Source organism: Canis lupus, chromosome 21 (assembly GCF_011100685.1).
Source record: "Canis lupus familiaris isolate Mischka breed German Shepherd chromosome 21, alternate assembly UU_Cfam_GSD_1.0, whole genome shotgun sequence".
In the NCBI taxonomy this organism is placed as follows: Eukaryota; Metazoa; Chordata; class Mammalia; order Carnivora; family Canidae; genus Canis; species Canis lupus.
Genome location: NC_049242.1, coordinates 34,352,657 through 34,372,765, shown reverse-complemented (window position 1 = coordinate 34,372,765; position 20,109 = coordinate 34,352,657). Strand labels below are relative to the sequence as shown.

At 40.7% G+C, this 20,109-nt stretch overlaps 1 protein-coding gene across 5 annotated transcripts in view; it reads left to right on the top strand.

Annotated features, from left to right (window-relative positions):
• IRAG1 (inositol 1,4,5-triphosphate receptor associated 1) overlaps window positions 1-20,109 on the top strand; it is a 125,106-nt gene that overhangs the window by 90,259 nt on the left and 14,738 nt on the right. For 4 of the 5 annotated variants that reach the window (XM_038569032.1, XM_038569031.1, XM_038569034.1 and 1 more), the window contains 7 exons: window positions 793-823; window positions 3,227-3,367; window positions 3,835-3,966; window positions 6,222-6,363; window positions 12,486-12,535; window positions 13,068-13,175; window positions 16,058-16,122. In XM_038569032.1, coding sequence (XP_038424960.1) covers window positions 793-823; window positions 3,227-3,367; window positions 3,835-3,966; window positions 6,222-6,363; window positions 12,486-12,535; window positions 13,068-13,175; window positions 16,058-16,122 — 669 coding nt within the window. The remainder of the gene's footprint in view (window positions 1-792; window positions 824-3,226; window positions 3,368-3,834; window positions 3,967-6,221; window positions 6,364-12,485; window positions 12,536-13,067; window positions 13,176-16,057; window positions 16,123-20,109) is intronic. The other variant, XM_038569033.1, reaches the window with a different exon arrangement.

Genomic DNA, 20,109 nt, shown 5'->3' with positions numbered 1-20,109 from the left:
AACCACACATGAAGAGGAATCCCTCGGAATGACCTCTGTTCTGGGTGGGACTTTCTTGCCTGGTCTAACCATCAGAGGAGGGTCTCACTGTGGAGAAGAACTCTGGCCTTGTATTCGCTGGCCCACATGCACTCTTGTCACAACCCTTAGATACAGGAGGAGGGTCAGGCTTTGCAGACCTAGGTAGCCCCCCCAAAATTATAAAGGCCTTCAGGTGTGTATGGTTTATAAGTACGTAGCACTGCATTTTCTAAGTCCTCACAGTAAGCCTGTGAATTAGTCATAATAAAAGCTAGCATCTCTTGAATGCCTACTCAGTGTGGATGTCATGTATATACAAATATGTACACATATACACATTTATACATATATACATATGTGGATGTCATGTATGAACATAAACACACAAATGCATTTATACATACATATGTATGTATATACATTTATTCTTTATAACACTCCTACAAGGTAGATATTACCATTTTAAAGATGAGCAAACTTCATAATAACTTACATAACTTGTCCAAAATCACAGATAGTACAGGTGCTGTTGGAGGACTGATGCCAGGATCTAATATTTTCCACCACACAAGGAAGTGTGTGGAGTCAGTATCCGGGCAAATATCTCATGGATTACAATGCTCACACAGAGGGTACCTGCGTCTTTTCCATCTCACCAATTCTTCTTACTACATTCCTGGAAATACATGGTCTGCTGGTTGTTCAAAATTACCTTTTACTTTATTTCATAGGTTGGATATAGTTCATTTGCATGTCTTTTCTTGTTCACAGTGCACCTCCGCTCACTGAAAAGGAAGTTGAGGTAAGTGATTCCAGTGCTTTATGAAATTTAGTGCCTGGGTTTGACTGGGTTTATTGAAAACATCCCCTTCTCTATCCCCTGCACCCTGACAATTTTGTATAAAAAATGAGAATGGGTGACTGTGAGGTAATATGGAAACTGTAATCAGCCCTACTGAACTGCTGAGACTCTCACCCCAGGTAATGGAAGATTTTGGCAAATATGGTCAGAGATGAGTAGGTAGCTGGAAATTCCACATTTTTTCAAGGGTGGTTTATGCTCTTTAAAATAATGACTTAGATACACAAAGTTAGCTAGGAGGCTACAGAATTGAATCAAATTTATTTCAAAATTATTAACAGATGGTCAGATTTCAAGTTATCAACTTTGGTCCAGAGGAAGAAGGTACTTGCCTTCTGAGGATTCCAGACATAAGGAAGGTAGCTCCAGCCAAGGTGGGAGGCTATCCTGTCAACTCACCAACTTCCCCTGATTCCTCCATTACTCCCCACTCAGGGCTTCCTTGTCTCTGTAGAGATGCTATCCCAATGGGGTTGGTGAATGAGCTGAGAGGAACTTGTCTGCATTTCATTCTGCTGAAGGAGTAGAATAGATGGATAAAGAGAGTGCATCTCAGGTGAGGTGGTGAGGACCTCTGATCCAGCACTAGTTTGTTTCCAAGACAATTATGTTGGAGTTCATAGAAGGAAGGGAGTAGAACATGGATGAGTTCAGGAATCTCTTCACTACAAGTTGGGAGGATAAAAGGTCTTATAGTCTTTTTAGCAGGATTTGCCACTGATGATAAGAAAATGAACATGCCTTTCCTGAGACCCAGTGGACTGGATAAGCAGAGGAAGACAGACTATGTGAAGTGTTTGCCAGAGATAGCAACAATTACCTTGCACACAGATACTGCACTTACAGTTCATCACACACTCCTATCCATCCTTTCAGCTGATTCTCCAATCAGCACAGAGAAATCAGCAGAGCAGGAATTAGAACAAAGGAGGAGGCCAAGTGATGAAATAATTTAGCTAAGGTCCTATACCAAGTGCTTAGCAGAACCAACATTTAGACTCAAATATTCTGACTGAATTTAGGACTCTTTATGTCATACTGCTATGAAGGGGATAACCCAGGTCTAGAAAAATAAACAATGAATATTATTGATAAACTTGGCCGGACTAAGGCTTGGGTAGGACAGAAAATCCCCACCCACTGACAATGGTGAAGATGGGCTGTGTGTGGTTTGTTTAATGGCCAGCTCCTATCCACAGATGTATACTGACACAATCAGCACTCAGCATGATGACAGTAGCACAGGCTTTGAAATAAAATAGTCTAAGGTTGAATCCTGGCTCTACTACTCCATGTTACCTTGAACAAGTTAATGACCTCCCTGGTCTCAGGCTCTTTACCCACAAAGTGGCCATAACAGTTCCTATTGCAGAGGCTTGTTGTGGGGTTAAATGAGCCAAGGTGCACAGAACCCACAAGAGTGCTAGTACAGAGTAGATGCTCAATGAGGACTAGCTCCCAATATTGCTGTCATTGTTATTGGGTCAGTTTGAGGCCTTCAGTTCTCTGTCTGGAGATGTCTACCCACTGTGGGCTATATCACATGAATTCAGAAGTTCAGAGAGTTAGCTCACCCCAAGGGTATAAATCTGCTATCACTTGACTCAGGGCAAATGAAGGATGTATAAATGAAGGCTACTGCCTCTTCCTGTGTAGAGTCCATCTGTCTATTTCTCCTCCCCGGTAGTTTCCTATTATGCCAAGAGTTTCATGTTTGCTCAATCCACCTTGCAGTTTCATTCATTCATCCTGCATTTTTGGCACGGAATATTTGTTCCAGAAAATTTCTCCAGACAGAAGCATATTTGGCCTTATTTAATCTCCTGGCAGCTTCTTAAAGCTGCTTTCCATGTAGGATCCATAACACTCAGGCAAGATGCTGGTTGAAGTTTGCTTTAAGTCAACAAGGCTTACATTTTAAATGGAGTTTCTTTAAATACAGTGGTTACACGCAAAACCTTCAAATTTCACGTGCAATAAATCCTAGCATGAATCCAAACTGCTTACACAATCAGCTATGTTGGCCTGAGTTTACCTACACCTAAATACAGGATGTTATTTTCTTAAAATTCAGGAAAAAGCAAAGTGTTATTCTCTTTTATTATTTTTTAGTAAAATGCATTTGGTCTTCTGGTTCTGGAAAGGACCTAGGATGGACCTCAGGTTACTATTTCACTGTCTTTTGTGTAGTTTACTGTGAAAGGAGGATTTCACTTGTACACAGCTGCTTTGGTGACTGGTTCTAGGTAATGTTGTAAAATACTCATGCAAGAAACACATCTATGATCTTGTTTCCTGTAATAACTCCTCCTAGCACCTCTCCTACACTTTTGTTCCCAACAGAACGTGTTTGTACAACTGTCCTTGGCCTTTAGAAATGACAGCTATACTCTGGAATCTAGAATTAACCAGGCTGAAAGGGAACGCAATCTAACAGAGGAGAATACAGAGAAGGAACTGGAAAACTTCAAAGCTTCCATTACGGTAATTGTGGAGCCTGATGGGAGAATACTTGGAGGGGGGAATGTCTCCTAGGACTATGACAGGTGTCCTGCTTTTCTCAGTCGCCAAGTAGAGTTTCCTGACATGAGAAATCAGGCCAAGGCCCTGAGTCAGACAGTCTTCCTCAGAGAGCTTGGAGGAACTAAGGCAGAGACCTGAAAGCCTGTTTACCTCAGGGCTGTAAGGTCTGAGCCCTTGGCAGCTCCTCAAGAGGAGACTGGATGACCTGGGATGGCAAAGGGACTGAAGACTTGGACGTGACTCCTTTCTTTCAGGTCAGGCAGGTATAGTGTATCCACACTGAGCTTCTCTATCTCCAAAAGGTATAGCTCAGACCCTACAGTGGCCACTCTTTTCAGCTAGTATGGGGACCAGGGCTTGTCTTATGACAGCTCAAGTCAAGTCTTGGTATGTGAGGTCCCCAGCTGATGTACCTTCTTACTTCCTAGTCCTCAGCTTCACTATGGCACCACTGTGAGCACCGGGAGACCTACCAGAAACTGCTGGAGGATATTGCTGTCCTGCACCGTTTGGCTGCACGCCTCTCTAGCAGAGCTGAGATGGTGGGGGCTGTCCGCCAGGTGAGCCTCCCCAGCTCCCAGCCCTCTGACTAGCTCAACTCTGCCCACAGTAACTAGAACAATAATGTAAGCAATGACAACTATAGATCCCACTTACTGATGGCTTCCTATGTACATTATTGTGTTTTACTGAGTATTTCTGGTGGACCTCTAAAACCTTAAGGTGGTTCCTTGGAAAAAGCTTTCTGTGGGCATATAAGTTTGGGAACTGCTATGTACTATCTTCCTTTCTTGGAGATTCCTAGTACATATTGGCATTCTCAAGGCATTGAGAAATCCTATAGTAAAGAAGCCTTTTGAAAACTTTACCTGTGTATTTCTTAAACGTATTTGACTGAAGAACCATAAGATACCTATTTTCTCATAAAATACCTATTTAGCTTTCATGGAACTAGTATTTGGCAAAGATGCTTTAGGAAAAACTGCTTTGTTTCATTTAATCCTGCCAGCAACTCTGTAAAGTAGTATCTTTTCCCCACAATGAAGACATGAAGTTTCAGAAGGTAATAGCACTAGTAAGTGGCAGAGCTGGGGTGCAGAGCCAGATTTGGCTCCCTCTCAGCCACTTTGAAGTCCTAAAGCACACAGAGCACAGTCCTGATCCAGGATGGTGTCATGAGAGATCAGACTGCCTGAGGCTTCGTCTTGGCTCCACCAGCATTCACTGCTAGTTATTCAAGCTAGTTACTGAGTTTTCTGTGTTCCAACTTCTCCAACCAATGTGAATGATGATAGTATCTGCCATATAAGGTTACCATAATATTTGCAAAGCACCTAGATGTTATTATCACTGCTGCTAGTACCATGCTTGCCTGTCATGTTGCATTGGTTGCATCAGCAGGGTGTTCGTGAGGCAGAGCCTAGAGCAGTTCTTGCAGAATGAAGGAAGGACAAGCCACTGGGCTGTCCCACCCCTGTGTTCTTCCGGAGAAAGGACACCTGACTCAGCAGCACACCCAGGAAGTCACTCTGGCTAGGAGAAGCAACAAACGGGGGGCTTACAGGAAGTGGCTGGTCCCAGCTCCTGGCTGCAGGGAATTTTTCCAGGAATACACACTGAGCATGTCCCTGTGTGGCTGACAGAGCCCAAGCTAGGCTCACAGAGGGATCCAAGGAGGATAAGTAGAGGAAACTCTTCCTCGTTCTATATGGTCCTCCCAAATGGGTTTCTGGGCCCATGTGCTGCTAACGGCAGTCTTCAGCCTTCTCCACATGGGTTTCCCAGCCTTTACTTCCATGTCTCAGTTCCCATATTTCTCTCTGGTCCCACCAGACTGGTTCTAGTATTTCTCCTATCTTTCCTAGTTACACCCACTGCCACCAGTCTCACTTCTTTCAGTCTGGTCTCCTCTGGTGACCTATGTCACCTTAAGATATTTGATGGTTCCTCTTTTCCTTCAGAAAAAGTCCAAATCCCTTAGTCTTACATTCAAGGTCCTTCACTACCCAGCCCTAACTACCTTTTCTTTCTGCAAACAAACTCAATTGCTTGCCGATTCCTACATAAGTAGGATGACCTGTACTTTTCTGGTTATCCAGTCCTGATACATGCCTATTGTCCCAGCATAATTATTTTTTTAAGATTTTATTTATTTATTTGAGAGAGAGAGTACAAGGAAGGTGGAGAGGCAGAGGGAGAAGCAGGCTCCCCACTGAGCAAGGAGCCTGAGTGGGGCTTGATCTCAGGACTCTGGGACCATGACTTGAGCTGAAGGCACATGCTTAACTGACTGAGCCCCTAGGCACCCCTAGCATAATTCTTAATAGCACCCCTTTCACTTTGCAAAGACTGCTGTCTGAAGAATAAACTGCCACCTAGGTACAAGTCCCATGATGTCCTGTCCTAGGTACAAGACCTGTAATGGACCTTTGCTCTTAGGAGAGTCCTCTGGCCTGAATCTTTTTGTCCCTCCTGCCTATATCAACATGCCCAGATGCTGCCCATACCCTACATCCACTTCATTCTACCTCCAAGGAAGCTTCCCTGTTCCATTCTCTCAGCAGATATTACTTTTCTCCCTCTCATCTCCTGAGGCATTGTGGCTGTGTTTGTTCTTGTCCTGCTGAATGCAAATGCCTCAACTCTCCTCTTGGCTCACATCACAGACAGCAAACTCTTAGAGGGTAGAGGTGCATCTAAGATTGGTCTCTGAATCCTTTTGATTTTCCCAGCCCAGAGGCTAGCTTAAAGCAAACAAGTAGCAACAAGCTTTTCCTCCAACTGCCCTGTGTGCTTATGCTCTCCTTTTCTGCAGGAAAAGCGTATGTCAAAGGCAACAGAAGTAATGATGCAGTATGTGGAGAATCTGAAGAGGACGTATGAGAAAGATCATGCAGAGCTCATGGAATTTAAAAAACTTGCAAATCAGAATTCAAGCCGCAGCTGTGGCCCCTCTGGTAAGGGACTTGGCTCCTGCCCCCATTATGGCCCTGCAATGATGGTTCTAGGCCAGGATCACATTTATCAGTGCAGACTGAGGACATGCTTCTAGCTGAGCAAGGCTCACTTCTCCTGCCCAGTGCTGCCTGTAACGGCCTCATAGCAGCTCTTCCAGTATGCGTAGGGGCCTAGAACAAGAAAACATGAACACTCCCAAAGCAACTCCTGACACAGTTAACCACAGCATTCGACCACTGATATGAAGCCCACAGGCTGCAAGAGCTCACTCTACTTCATGAGAATGACAGACTCCAGACCTTACAGATTTTGTGCTTTGGGGCCAACACATACTAAGGAATTTGGGCTTTATCTTGGAAAACATTAGGGATCCAACCAAATATTTCAGTCAGGGAAATGACATGTTCATATATGGAGTTTAGAATATTCACTCTGACTATGTGTGACAGTTACATTAGTGCGATAGAGCCAGAGACAAGAAAACCCACAAAGCTGCTATTACAATAGTCCAGGTGAGAGATGAGTCTGGGCAGTGGGGTGTAGCATGAGATCCTGGTGAAAGGAGATACTGCTGAGATAAATAGCAGACTCAGGGTCAAGAAAAATGTTTTAAAGAAATACTCTTTAAAAAAGTGTTCTATACAATTGCTATAGGAGCACAGAGATGATTCTGCTTGAGGGAGTCAAAGACAGTTTTACAAAGGGACAGCATCTTTCAAAGTAAAAATAGGCATTCTTTAGGCAAGAAGGGGAAACCCATCCCAGGTAGAGGAAACTGTATACAGAAGGTACGGTTGGAATGGGAAGAGTATGAAACAAAGAATTTGATGTGGTTGCAGTGTAGAGAGTGTGATGATGACAGGTTGAAGGTAAGCCTTGGTAGGCCAGGGCCACATGCCAGGCTATGCTAATAATTTGGACCTTTGTCCTCAAGGCCATGAAGAAGCACTGATGAGTTTACACCATCTAATACAGTCAGATTCTATTTTCAGAAGATTTCTCTGACTTCAGAGTAGACAATACATTAGGAAAGTGTAGACACTGAGATCTGGAGAGACAAGTCAGGAGGTACTTGCAGCAGTCCAGGAGGAGGAGGATGGTGCCTTGGACCAGGATCTCTCCTTGAGAGCTGCCGGGGCCTAGGCTCTGGCTGATGAGGATGGTGCTAGCAGGAGAAAACAGAACTTTTAGTGACAGGAATCCTTGTGGAATGCAAACATCCGTGTTACCAAAAGCAGGAGGAGGGAAAGTATAACAGATGGAGAAACCTTTATAAACAGGAGGTTTCACAAGTTTCCTGGGGAATATCAGTGACACTTTCCAGAGTCCAAAGGCAGTATACACATGCTCCAGACTGTCTGTTTTTGATCTTGGCAGCAAGACTCCTGACCCACATGTATCTAGGCCTATAGCAAACTGGTTTGACTGGTTTCTGTCAGTGTTGAGAGTTGGGGAAATTACCACCAAAGAAATCCTAATATGTGGGCTCTTGCATTACTGTCCTGGAAGGAGCAAAATTTCCTATAAACTGCTTTATCCAAGATTTATGGAATGAACAGTTACCCATGAGTTTAATTCATTCATTCTAAGGACATTTATTGAGCATCTTTGCTGTGCCTCACATAATACTAAATATAGAAGTAAAAGACACATGGTTAGTGAGATCCAAAGGAACCCCCAGCTTGTGCAGAGGGCAGAGCAGTATAACCAGCCCAGTGACAAAAGTAAGCAGATTCCTATAGAGAACATACTGTAGAGTTCCACATTCAGTCTGAGGACATGAGAAAGTACTTACAATAAGAAGAGAGATGGTAACCGAGTCTTAAATGCTGAATAAGTGTTTTTCAGACATTTGTTCCCACTCCACTATCTCTCAGCCTGGGCTGATGCAGAGGGGCCAGCAACCACCTAACAGGTGTGTCTACTGGATACTCTAAGACCATTGCCTAATAATGTTTATTTTTAAGGCTTTATATGACTTCTGGCAATCTTTGTCTGTGTCTGAGACTCTGAAGACTACAGTGAAATAAAAATATCTCTGATTCAGAGCAGCCTGGGTGGCTCAGCAGTTTAGCGTCGACTTCAGCCCAGGGCATGATCCTGGAGACCTGAGATGGAGTCCCACATCAGGCTCCCTGCATGGAGCCTGCTTCTCTCTCTGCCTGTGTCTCTGCTTCTCTCTCTTCTCTCTCTCTCTCTCTGTGTGTGTGTGTGTGTGTGTGTGTGTGTGTCTCATGAATAAATAAATAAATAAAATCTTAAAACAAATCTCTGATTTAAAGAAAGGTGTTACACATTTTTAAAAATCAATTACTTTTTCTGAATATAAAACATACGGATTGTCTGCATTTTGGATTATTTCCTTAAGATGGATTTCTAAAAGTGTAAATACTAGCCCTGGGGAAAGAAATTTTTATAACGCTCTTAAAGCAAACTATTTTCAAATAACCCATTGATATTTAATGGGTAACAATAATGCTCAGTTCATTGTGCCATTGACATTCTTGTCCTTTCCTTTAAAAATATTTTTAACTTTGATGGGCCAAGATTATATTTCATCTCACAGTTTTAATTTGTATTTTTTTACCTTTTCAATTATTTTCTGAATATTTATATTTCTAGTTTTATAAATTCTCCATTGTATCTTTTGCCTGCTTATAAGTTTGGCATTTTATTAATTTGTATGAATGCTTCAATATATAAAAAAATATCTTCTGGTTCTGTAATTTTGGCTGACTGGAAAACTTGAAACTCCTTGACCACAAGTACTAGACATTTCTGCTAGATAAAATAAAGCAAACATTAGTCTAAAAGAATAGCTGAATCTACAGGAAAAGAAATTGAAATACTCAGATACAAGAAAAGAAAGGAGAACTGAAACCTGCAGCTTTCTTGGGGATAAGAGTCAGCTTCAATCATCTGGGTGCTGGGCTTTTGCACTTGCATGCAATCTGAGCTGAGATCTCAAACACCATGACACAGAGTTGACTCTGAGACTCCCATAGAAAGTTAAGATTTTCCAAGGACTGCTTCTTTAGATAGAACTTGAACAAGAAGAAAACACTTGCCAAACAGAGACACAAATCAAGAAGTCTGTTTCATCCTATAGCAGGAGAAAAACTTCCTCCTTTCTTGTAGGAAAAGTATATGCCATGATAGAAATCATGGTACAATATGCAGAGAATCTGAAAAGAACATCATAGGAACATTCAGAAACAAACATAAAGCCACTCTGGAGAGGCACATCCTTCACCCAGGATACACAAAATTCTTCTGATGCCTCACTAAAGGTGATTTTACAATATGGAATTATAAAATACATAAGAAAAGAGTCCACCCTGAATAAGAATCATCAGATACACTAAACAACAGGATTATATCCTAAGGATTTCAGAAAATAGAACAATCTGATAATTTTTTAAAAGATATGTTTAAAAATCAATAGAAGCAAAAAAAAAATCAATAGAAGCATGAAACAATGAATCAAAAACATGAGAATAGGGTGCCTAAGTGGCTCAGTTGGCTAAGCATCTGCCTTCAGCTCAGGTCATGATCCCAGAATCCTGGGATCAAGTCCATCATCAAGCTCCGTGCTCCATGGGGAGCCTGCTTCTCCCTCTCTCTCTGCCTGCCACTCCCCCTGCTTGGGCTCTATCAAAATAAATAAATAAAATCTTTTTTAAAACAGAATAAAATGCAATTATCAAAAAAGAATAAAATAGAACTAGATATGTGGAAGAGAATCATGGAAATTAAAAACTCAGTAGTTTAGGTGTGGTAGGTACTATAGTGGTGGTAGTTACCATAGTGGAGATTCAAGATCTCCTTTTAGGCACACTTCTCCATCCCCTTTAAGTTAGGTGATGCCATGTGATTTGGCAAATAAAATGTGAGTAGAAGGACATGTATCACCTTTGAGCTGAGGCCTTTAAGAAACTAGTGTGCAATTTACCCTATGTTTCTTTCTCCTCACATGACAATCATCTCTACTCCAGAATAGTAGAAGCTCTGTTAATCTGAGCCCAGAGTGAGGAAATGGAGAGCAGAGCTTGATGCCAACTCAGAAGCAAATGGACATGTAACATAAGGAGGAAATAAATCTTTATTGGTATAAGCCACTAAGACTTTGGGTTTGTTCATTATAGTAGCATAATCTAGCTTATTGCTGAAGATAGATTTGAGAAAGTTGCTCAAAATGCAGTTCAGAGTGATAAATTGATTAAAAAATATGAAAGAAATGCTATAAGATATGGGATACAGAGCATAAAATGGAAAAGTTCCAAATACATTTTTTAGTGGATCCACAAGAGAAGAATGGGAAAGAGAAAATGTTCAAAGAGATTTACCAGATCCTGAGAATTTCCCAGAACTAAAGAAAGACATAAATCATTGGATTCAGAAAGCACAGTGAATTGCAAGCAGAAAATATAAAAACACATCAAAGATGAAGTGAAAATTTAAAAGTAACTGGAGAGATAAGACACAGGATTTACAAAAGACTGACAATTCTCAGTAGCAATAGTGATACCAAAAGACAATAAAGTTAAAGAAAAAATAACTGGTCAACCTAGAGAAAATACAACCAGCTAAACTGTGATGCAAGCTTGAAGGCTAGCTAGGTAAAGATATTTGAGACAACAACTGAGAAAGTTTACCACTCAGATCTTTGCCAAAAAAAAAACTAAAGGATTACATAGGGAAAAATAAAATTGATATCAAAAGAAAGGAATAGAATGCAAGAAGGAATGGTGATCAGACATTTGTAAATGTGGGTAGATCTAAACAAGCATTAACTGTATAAAACAACAATCATAATAATATGGGATTATAAAAACAAAGTGAAACAAAAATACTGAAAAGCAATATAATTTGAGATTCGAGGGAGTTATTTTAAGATTTAATTAGGAAAAGAAGAGAAATCTTGATTAATTTAGAATTTAAAGTCATGTAATATGTTACAAATTTAAGTGGGCACACTATAGATTAGAACTAAAATGTATAACTTCTAAACCAATGTGCGGGGAATGGGGTGACTGGGTGATGGGCACTGAGAGGAGCACTTGACAGGATGAGCACTGGGTGTTATACTATATGTTGGCAAACTGAACTCCAATAAAAAATATACAAAAAATTAATTAAAAAAATAAACCAATGTGTGGGCTAGGAAGGGTGGAAAAAATCAATGAAGTGAGGTAAATAGAAAACAGGGAGGAAATTAGCTATTTACTTTTTTTAAAAAGATTATACTTATTTATTCATGAGAGACAGAGAGAGAGAGGTGGGGGGCAGAGACACAGGCAGAGGGAGAAGCAGGCCCCATGCAGGGAGCCCAACGTGGGACTCAATCCCAGGACTCCAGGATCATGTCCTGGGCCAAAGGCAGGCGCTAAACCACTGAGCTACCCAGGGATCCCCAGCTATGTACTTTTTAAGAGACATTTAAAATACATGGCTATAAGGGATAAACAGATATAAAAGCTAGATGATATTGGTCAAACTGAAAGTGAAATTGAGCTTTCAAAAACCTTTCTCTGCACATATTGGTGTTTTCTGGTGACAGTATTAGCAAAATGTAGTGCAAAACATTTCATATAAATTATATCACTTAATATATGCACTAAGGAGACAAAAATCCTGAGATGCTGGTTTCCTTTGTTTTATAGATGACTTATTGAAACCACTCTGTCAACAAGTTTCCATTTTTTACTCACACCATACCTTACTCACACCTTGCTCATAATTTACCTGATCGTATATCTTAAATGAGTGAGAAATGACCCAATAAGCCTTGGTGTTGCTACAGGTAGTTTTTCACACTATCCAGGGCATTACCAGAGACTTGCAGTGGTGTCAAGTGGATATCAGAGGTCCAAGATGGGTTTTTTAGAGTGCCCAGAGGAGTTAGGATAAAAGTTGTGTCCAGAAAAGCTTTACTCTGCAGATAATTGTCTCAGGGAATAATGTCAAACTCAGTGTTCCCAACATCTAGGCTCTTGGGCTATCCCTTGAGGGCCAGTTCTGACTAATCAATACAGTAGTTTAGTTTTGGGCTATCTGTTTTCTGCTGGAGCCTACTCTGAAAACTTACCTGAGTTCTCTTCTCTGTTCCTTCTTGCTGCAGAAGACGGTGTCCCTCGAACAGCCCGGTCCATGTCCCTCACACTGGGAAAGGTATGCATGTTCAAGGAGCGCCTAGGCTCCTGGGGGATTACAAAAGAAGTTTCCACAGTTACCCAGAAAGTCATTTATGCTTCGATCCGCAGTGCCAAAGAACCTCTGGACAGCCTCTAATTCAGCTTACCACACTTGCTAGTTAATCCTTCAACCTTCCCTTGCTCATGGTTTCCCTGATTGTATCATTCCCCAATTGAACATGGAATGAGACATAAACCTTGGTATTCCTATCCTTTTCCTATACTTTCCAGGGTATTACCCAGAGACTGGGGGTCATTTCTGTTCCATTTCTTCAGTATATAAGCTAGAATAGTAGTATGTTGAGAAATCACTCACCACCAACAGAAAACTTGAGTCAACTTTGGCCACTCTTCCCACACCAACCCCCAACACCATTACTACCCCAAAGCCAAAATATCCAGTGAATGTAATTACAGCATTAGGAACTAGCAGGCATTTTCCAGGCCTTTTTGAACTGTGAGTGCTGTTCCCTCCATGACAATAGGTCTGGTCACTTATCTTCCCACAGAACATGCCCCGCCGGAGGGTCAGCGTTGCAGTGGTTCCCAAGTTTAATGCCCTGAACATGACCAGCCAACCTCCCAGCTCATCACCCATCCCCTCCTTACCAGCCCTGGTGAGTATAATGATGCCTACCTCTCAGTCCTCTTCAACCTCTCCCTCAGGCTCACTGCTATGGGGGTAACCTAGGTAGGGGCAGGGTCAACAAGGAGAGGAAGTTCCCAGCACAGATTTTGGAGTATGGACTCAAAAGTTCAATATAGACCAGGTCCCATGTCTTCCACTGCTCTGAGAAGACTCAGTATCCTAGAGCAAGGTTCTGGCAGCTCAAAGAGTGTTCTTTGCAAATGATATCTCTTTCTGTGCTTAAACCACAATCCTTCAAGGTAGCTATAGTGGTTTTTTTTCCACTCTGCAAAGGATTTAAATACCTGATGGTTGCATTGTGTAATGAGTAGGGCTGAGCTTTTAACCCTAGGCTTTCTGATTCCAGGGCCTGAGTTCTTAAACCCAGTGTTATCCTGCATCAATTAATTTTAGCACTGAGAAATGAAGCTACTAGAATGCCCATTAATAAGAGATTAGTTAAATATAGACAGCCCTAAAAAGGGCTTTCTATGCAGTCACTAAAAATAACATGAAAAATGTCCATAATTTATTACTAATAAAAAGGAATTAAAAACAGTACATATGGTAGAATTCTGTTTTATAGAGCTTTTTAAAAGAGTATTTTCCTATGTGTAGACATAGCAAATTCTGGACGAATACATGTAAAACTATTAATAATGGTTATATCTGGGCAATGGTAAAACCACAGGTAATTCTTATTTTCTTCTGGATGCCTTTTTATATTTCTATGATAAGAATCTATTGGTTAATAATCAGGAAAAATTCACTTCAATTATTTTATTTCTTTTTTTTTTAAGATTTTATTTATTCATGAAAGACACAGAGAGAGAGAGAGAGAGAGAGAGGCAGAGACACAGGCAGAGGGAGAAGCAGGCTCCATGCAGGGAGCCCGATGTGGGACTCGATCCCGGGACTCCAGGATCACACCCCGGGCCAAAGGCAGGCGCTAAACCGCTGAGCCACCCAGGGATCCCCATCACTTCAATTATTTTAAACATACACAGTTCCTATATAACAAAATATTTTCTGGGGTGCTTGGGTAGCTCATTGGTTGAGCATCTGTCTTTGGCTCAGGTCGTGATCCTGGGGTCCTGGGATGGAGTTCCGCATGGGGCTCCCTGCAGGGAGCCTGCTTCTCCCTCTGCCTCGGTCTCTGCCTCTCTCTCTGTGTCTCTCATGAATAAATAAATAATATCTTTAAAAATATATTTTTTCTACATCCCAGGCTTTTATGGATCTGGTTAATACGATCTAAAACTCTTCTATGTCTTAAGTTGCTTCTCTATTGTGTGTCCAAGGCCAGCAGCACTACCCTATAAGGAAACAACCTGATTTTGTGAGCAATAGGTAAAGTAGATTCAAGCCCTATTGTGCCAACAGGTAGCAATAGCTTCTTGCACCTCTTTTTCAATCATCTATGAAATTAACCTAAATTCCCAAATCATTCACTAAAACAAAGCAACATAAAAAACAATTTTTTAAAGGACCCTAGGAAGGGCTAGTCAGTGTATTTAATAGACCTATTTCTAATACTATACTAAATGTAAGAATACTTACATTTCCAAATTGTAGTTGGCCCTTGAACAATGCAGGAGTTGGGGGCATCCACCCCTACACAGTTGAAAATCTGCATATAACCCCCCCAAAACCTGGCATCAGAAGCCTTACCAATAATATAAATAGTCAATTAACATATTTGCATGTTATATGTATTATATGCTGTATTCTTATAATAAAGTAAGTTAGATAAAAGATAATATTCTTGGGGCACCCAGGTGGCTCAGTGGTTGAGCATCTCTTTGGCTCAAGTCGTGATCCCAGGGTCCTAGAATCAAGTCCGGCATCCGGCTCCCTACAGGGAGCCTGCTTCTCCCTCTGCCTATGTCTCTGCCTCTCTCTGTGTGTCCCTCATGAATAAGTAAAATATTTTTAAAAAGAAAAGAAAATATTCTTAAGAAAGTCATAAGGAAGAGAAAATACATTTATAGTATTGTTCTGTATTTAAAATCCATATATAAGTAGGCCTGCATAGTTCAAACCCATGTTGTTCAAGGGACAACAGTATATTCCTTTAGACTAAACGTTGGCAACCAGGGATATCCATTAAAATCATACAAAGTACTTCTAAAACATTGTCCAGTCCTTACCTCAAGATTCTGAATTGGATTAGTACTTTAAATCTCCCCTGATGATTCTTTTTTAAAAAAATATTTATTCAAATTCAATTTGCCAGATATAGTATAACACCCAGCGCTCATCCCATCAAGTGCCCTTCTTACCCCCCCCCCCCCCCCCCCCCCCCCCCCCCCGTTATTCTAAGGTGCAGCAGAATTGAGAACCATTTCTTAAGCCAAAGAAACAATGTTGCAACAAAACAATGAGGTAGTCCAGGGGAATTTATTATGAAGACATTTCTCATGGCTTGCAGTTTTAGAAATGACAAGCATCTCCTGAAGATTATGCTTGAAGCTACATCTCCAGGGCAGTGATGGGCCTATGTTTGCTAGGAGGCCTGCTGGTATTTTGTCCAAGTTAGTTAATAGGGGACTGAGAAAAACTGATGGCTCTGCTCCAGAATGGGGCCTCAAAATGTAAATTCTTAAAAATGAAAATTTAAAAAAATGTAAATTCTTCACCCAGGGAAACTTCAGAGAAGAAAAAGGTGCAAGGTGCATGGGCCTCAGAGGGCACTAAGGAATGGAGAACAGGGAAGGCTCAATGCCTGGGTTCAGATGCAGACTAGAAAGCATGGTGAGAGGTGGGGGAGGAAGAACTGAAACAATAGTAGCCCCTTCCCCGCATCATCAGAGATGTAGCAGCTTCCTTCCTAGCTAATCTTCAATTGTCTATTCCCTGTTTTTCATTCAGTCAGAATCACCCAATGGAAAAGGCAACCTACCTGTCACCTCAGCACTGCCTGCACTTTTGGAAAAGTAAGTTTGTTGATTTTCCTCTTAAATTTGGTGATCTCTGAGGAAGTTTTGCTAACTCACCTTTCCTTCTATCCTCACACCCAAAATGTAATGGAAAGAAAATTAAGTTCTAAGGGAAATAAGTGGGACTCTGAGACCCACAAAGATTTCAGAGCCAGTTTGCAATCTGGACCAGGAAGATTCTGTGGCTGACTCTAAGTGTACCTCAATCTCAGAAGAGCCCAAAGGAAACAGATACCTTTTTTGTTGGTTAGGATTCTTTGGGCTACAGATACAAGAAAGCCCCAACTCAAAGGGGCTTAAATAGTAAGTTCAGATGTAGGGATTTTGCAAGTGTAGTACAGCTGGGCCCCAGCTCAGCCTCTATAATTTCCTTTCCTTGCTTCTGCCTACTTTGTATGTTGACTTCATCAGATGGCTTGTAGCAAATGGCTACTATTTTCAAGTATTCTATCCAGACATGAAGTATTTAGAAGAACAGGACTTTTTCTTCCCATGTTTCTTTTTTATGAACCCAGAAACTTTTTTTTTTCACTCTTCTTATCTTGTTAGTAAACTTGGAACATAGTTCCTTTCTAAACCAAACATGGGCTTTGGGAATAGGATTGTCATCCTGGGCCTAAACTATGCCCTGGGGATGGGGACAGAGGGTCAGCTTCTCATGAAGTAAAATGGCTTGGTGAAGAAGAGTAAATTCCTGAACAAAATCACATTGCTGTGAGAAAATAGGTAGAAGTTTGAGTACTGTATTGGCAACAAACAGTGTCTGCCATGCCTAATTTTTCTAGGCATCTATACAATTTGCAGGTCTTTTATCCTCAGCCAGAGAAAGGCAGGCTATTTCTATACTCAGAAGAGTTTATAACTTGCTTTTTAAATTCTTTCATTTGCTTGCTGGAAAACATCTGGATCACAGCTGTCACCTCTCAGAACTTTCCCCTTGTGTCTTTTCTCACTTAGTAGAACATACACCTTTATATTCCTTCTTCTTTGCCTTAAGACAGCTTTAGTCCTTCATTTTTCATTGCTGTTAGAATAGTTTTGCTTAACCTGGCAAGGAAAGCCTATGTTGGGTCCCTTTTCAGGGACAAGCTCCCAAGCTCCCTACCTCCAGACTCAGCCTGTTTTACTCACCTCTCAGTATATGCAACCACCAACCTATCACTCAATGTCTCACCCACCTTAGTCTTGAAGTTTGTCCAGAAACTCCTTACTTTGACACTTCACCCTGTGTAAACTTACAGGTCCTTCACGTTGCATAGGGCATTTTTGTTTCTATCTTTGTTTCTTTTTTTCTTGATTATTACAAAGAAACTGTAAAGGGGTGACAAACTAACAACCATGTGGAAGTAACCAAGGTTACAGAGATATGTCAAGTCCCTCAAGTCATAATGTCTACTCCATGTTCTCTGAATCTCTTCAGAAATGGTTTCTTGATGCCCTGAGTGAGAAGTGCACTAAAATTTTCTTCCAATTCTGCCTTGGGGTACACAAATCCCTTCTCCAAAAGGCCCCAAACAAGGTCCCATTCCCTATTCTTGGTCTACAGAACCAATCAAGGAAAAAGATCTATGTCTTCACTTTTCGAAAGAGACTCCAATCATGATGAAACAGGGCCACGACTCTGTAGAAGTATTGCTCACACCAGCTGAGATCTTCGATCTGAGGCAGTGGGGATCATCAAGAGCCAGAGCCATCCTTGATAGGAGAAAGTGAGATACAAAATTAAGGACAGCAAACATTGGCCCCAAATCAGAAGTGACAATGAATGAGGATCAATAGTGGCCCCACCTTTCTAAGAGTTTAGAACCAGGAAACATTAAGGACAGAGTGAGAATTGAGACAAGTCAAGCAATAAGCTCAAGGAAAGTATCTGAAGCTCACTCTTCTCTACCCAGAGACACCACCATGATATATATAAGTCATCCATGCTGTAGCTGATTTGCCTGTCGGGAGTACACCCAGCCTATAAGATGGCTGCAAAAAGGGGAGACCATATTAAAAAAAGGAGGGATTCTAACATGAACTATAGCTTCTCCCTTTGGATTCATGAAAGGTGCTAAGTGATTTCCATCTGAATTCATGAAACTGGAAACATTAATAGATTGCCAAGAGGCTAACAATGAGACAATTTGTGAATGAAAATAAATTCATATCTTCTGTTCCAACACAAGTACAGTCAATTCCAGCTACCTTCTCCATATTGTTAAAGAGGAAAAAAATGCATTTTAAGTTCATTGCTTTTAGATTATTATATTTAGTTTGATTTAAAGTGGTTTCAGATTTCCCTAAGTATACAGTGACTAGGCAGGAAGGGAACTGGCTAAGCATGTGAAAGATGATAAGAAAATCAAATTACCTGTGGCTAGTTCTCAAAGAAATACCTGATAGCTAATTGTACTACCCAGTGTGACTTGAGAGAATTCTGACTGTTGCTATTGTAGGTCACTTCATACTAAATTGTTCTCCCTCAAGGAAGGTCTAGGGATCTGTAGAATTACCAGAAAATTCACAGAGTAATATTTAAAGTGAATCTTAAAGATTAAAACAGAATGAAGCTTATGATGAGTTCTATAAGTAGACTATTTGTTCATAGACTTATTCTTTCATTCCTCTAACAATTAGGCACCAAGATCTAGGTATCTAGAATGCACTCAGGAGTTCACAGTCTAATGGAAAAGGCAGATGGGAAACAGCCCATTATAATACAATGTGATGGGTGATATCATAAGAAGTATAGGTTGCTAAGGCAACAAAACATAAGAAAATGAGCAGAGCATCTTAACCCAGATTTGGTATAGGTGGGGGAAGGGGAGCCTCAGAAAAAAATGTTTCCTCTAGGAATTTACTTTTAAAGTGAAAGCTAGAAGTTATATCATTTAACCAGGTGAACTGGAGATTAACAGCATTCTAGGGATGCCTGGGTGGCTCAGTGGTTGAACATCTGCCTTTGGCTCAAGTCATGATCCGGACTGAGTCCCACATCAGGCTCCCCACAGGGAGCCTGCTTCTCCTGCTGCCTATGTCTCTGCATATTTCTGTGTCTCTCATGAATAAATAAATAATAAACAAAATCTTAAAAAAAAAAAACAGCATTCTAGGCTCCAAAACAAGAAAGTATGGAGTAGTCAAGGAATAATACAATGATTGTGATAATTACTGCTTACTTTATTAATAAAATTACTGGTGATAATTACTAGCATGCTTACTTTATGCCAAGTCCTGTTCTAATTGTTTTACCTTAATGATTTCATTTAATCCTTGCAATATAGGTATTAATATCAATATTAACTATTAATATTAACAATAACTATTAAGATCCTTATTTTATAGATGTGGAAACTGAAACTCAGTGAAATTACTTGCCTGAGGTTACATAGTAGTAGATAACAGAACTTATGATCTTAATGTCTTAATAGACACACCAACTAGAAGAATGGAAAGAAGTTCAATATGACTGAAGACAAGAGGATGCATTTAAGGACTATTTTTATAAGAAGTCTTGTGAGCTATTATAAATGACCTGGTGACTGGCTGGAAGTAGAGTATGGGGTGGGAGCAGAGGGTATACACAGAGCAGTTCACTGAGGGATTAGCAAAATCATGGGTGAGAATGATGCACAGCATTAGTTTCTTAAAAGGGGACACTATAATGATACATCACAGAGCAATTTTTACTATAATCTTTAAAATAACCATTTTTCTACATTTTTTAAACAGCCAGGGAAAATCGCTTAAAAGTTTGTATGATGTCAAATATGGATAGCTAATAATTCCCCTTTGCTGATAGTATTCCAGAATGAATTAGCCTTCCATCAACTGGTAGTGTACCCTAGGAATCTGGGACTGAGTAACAGGAGTAAGGAAGGTCTTCTAACTCAGTTCCCCTGGGCTGGCTTATCTGTGAGGTCATGGCAATGGGAGTAGCTTAGAGACATCACTGAACCCAAAAAGGTAAGATCTGTCCACTGGAAAGAATTGCAGAAA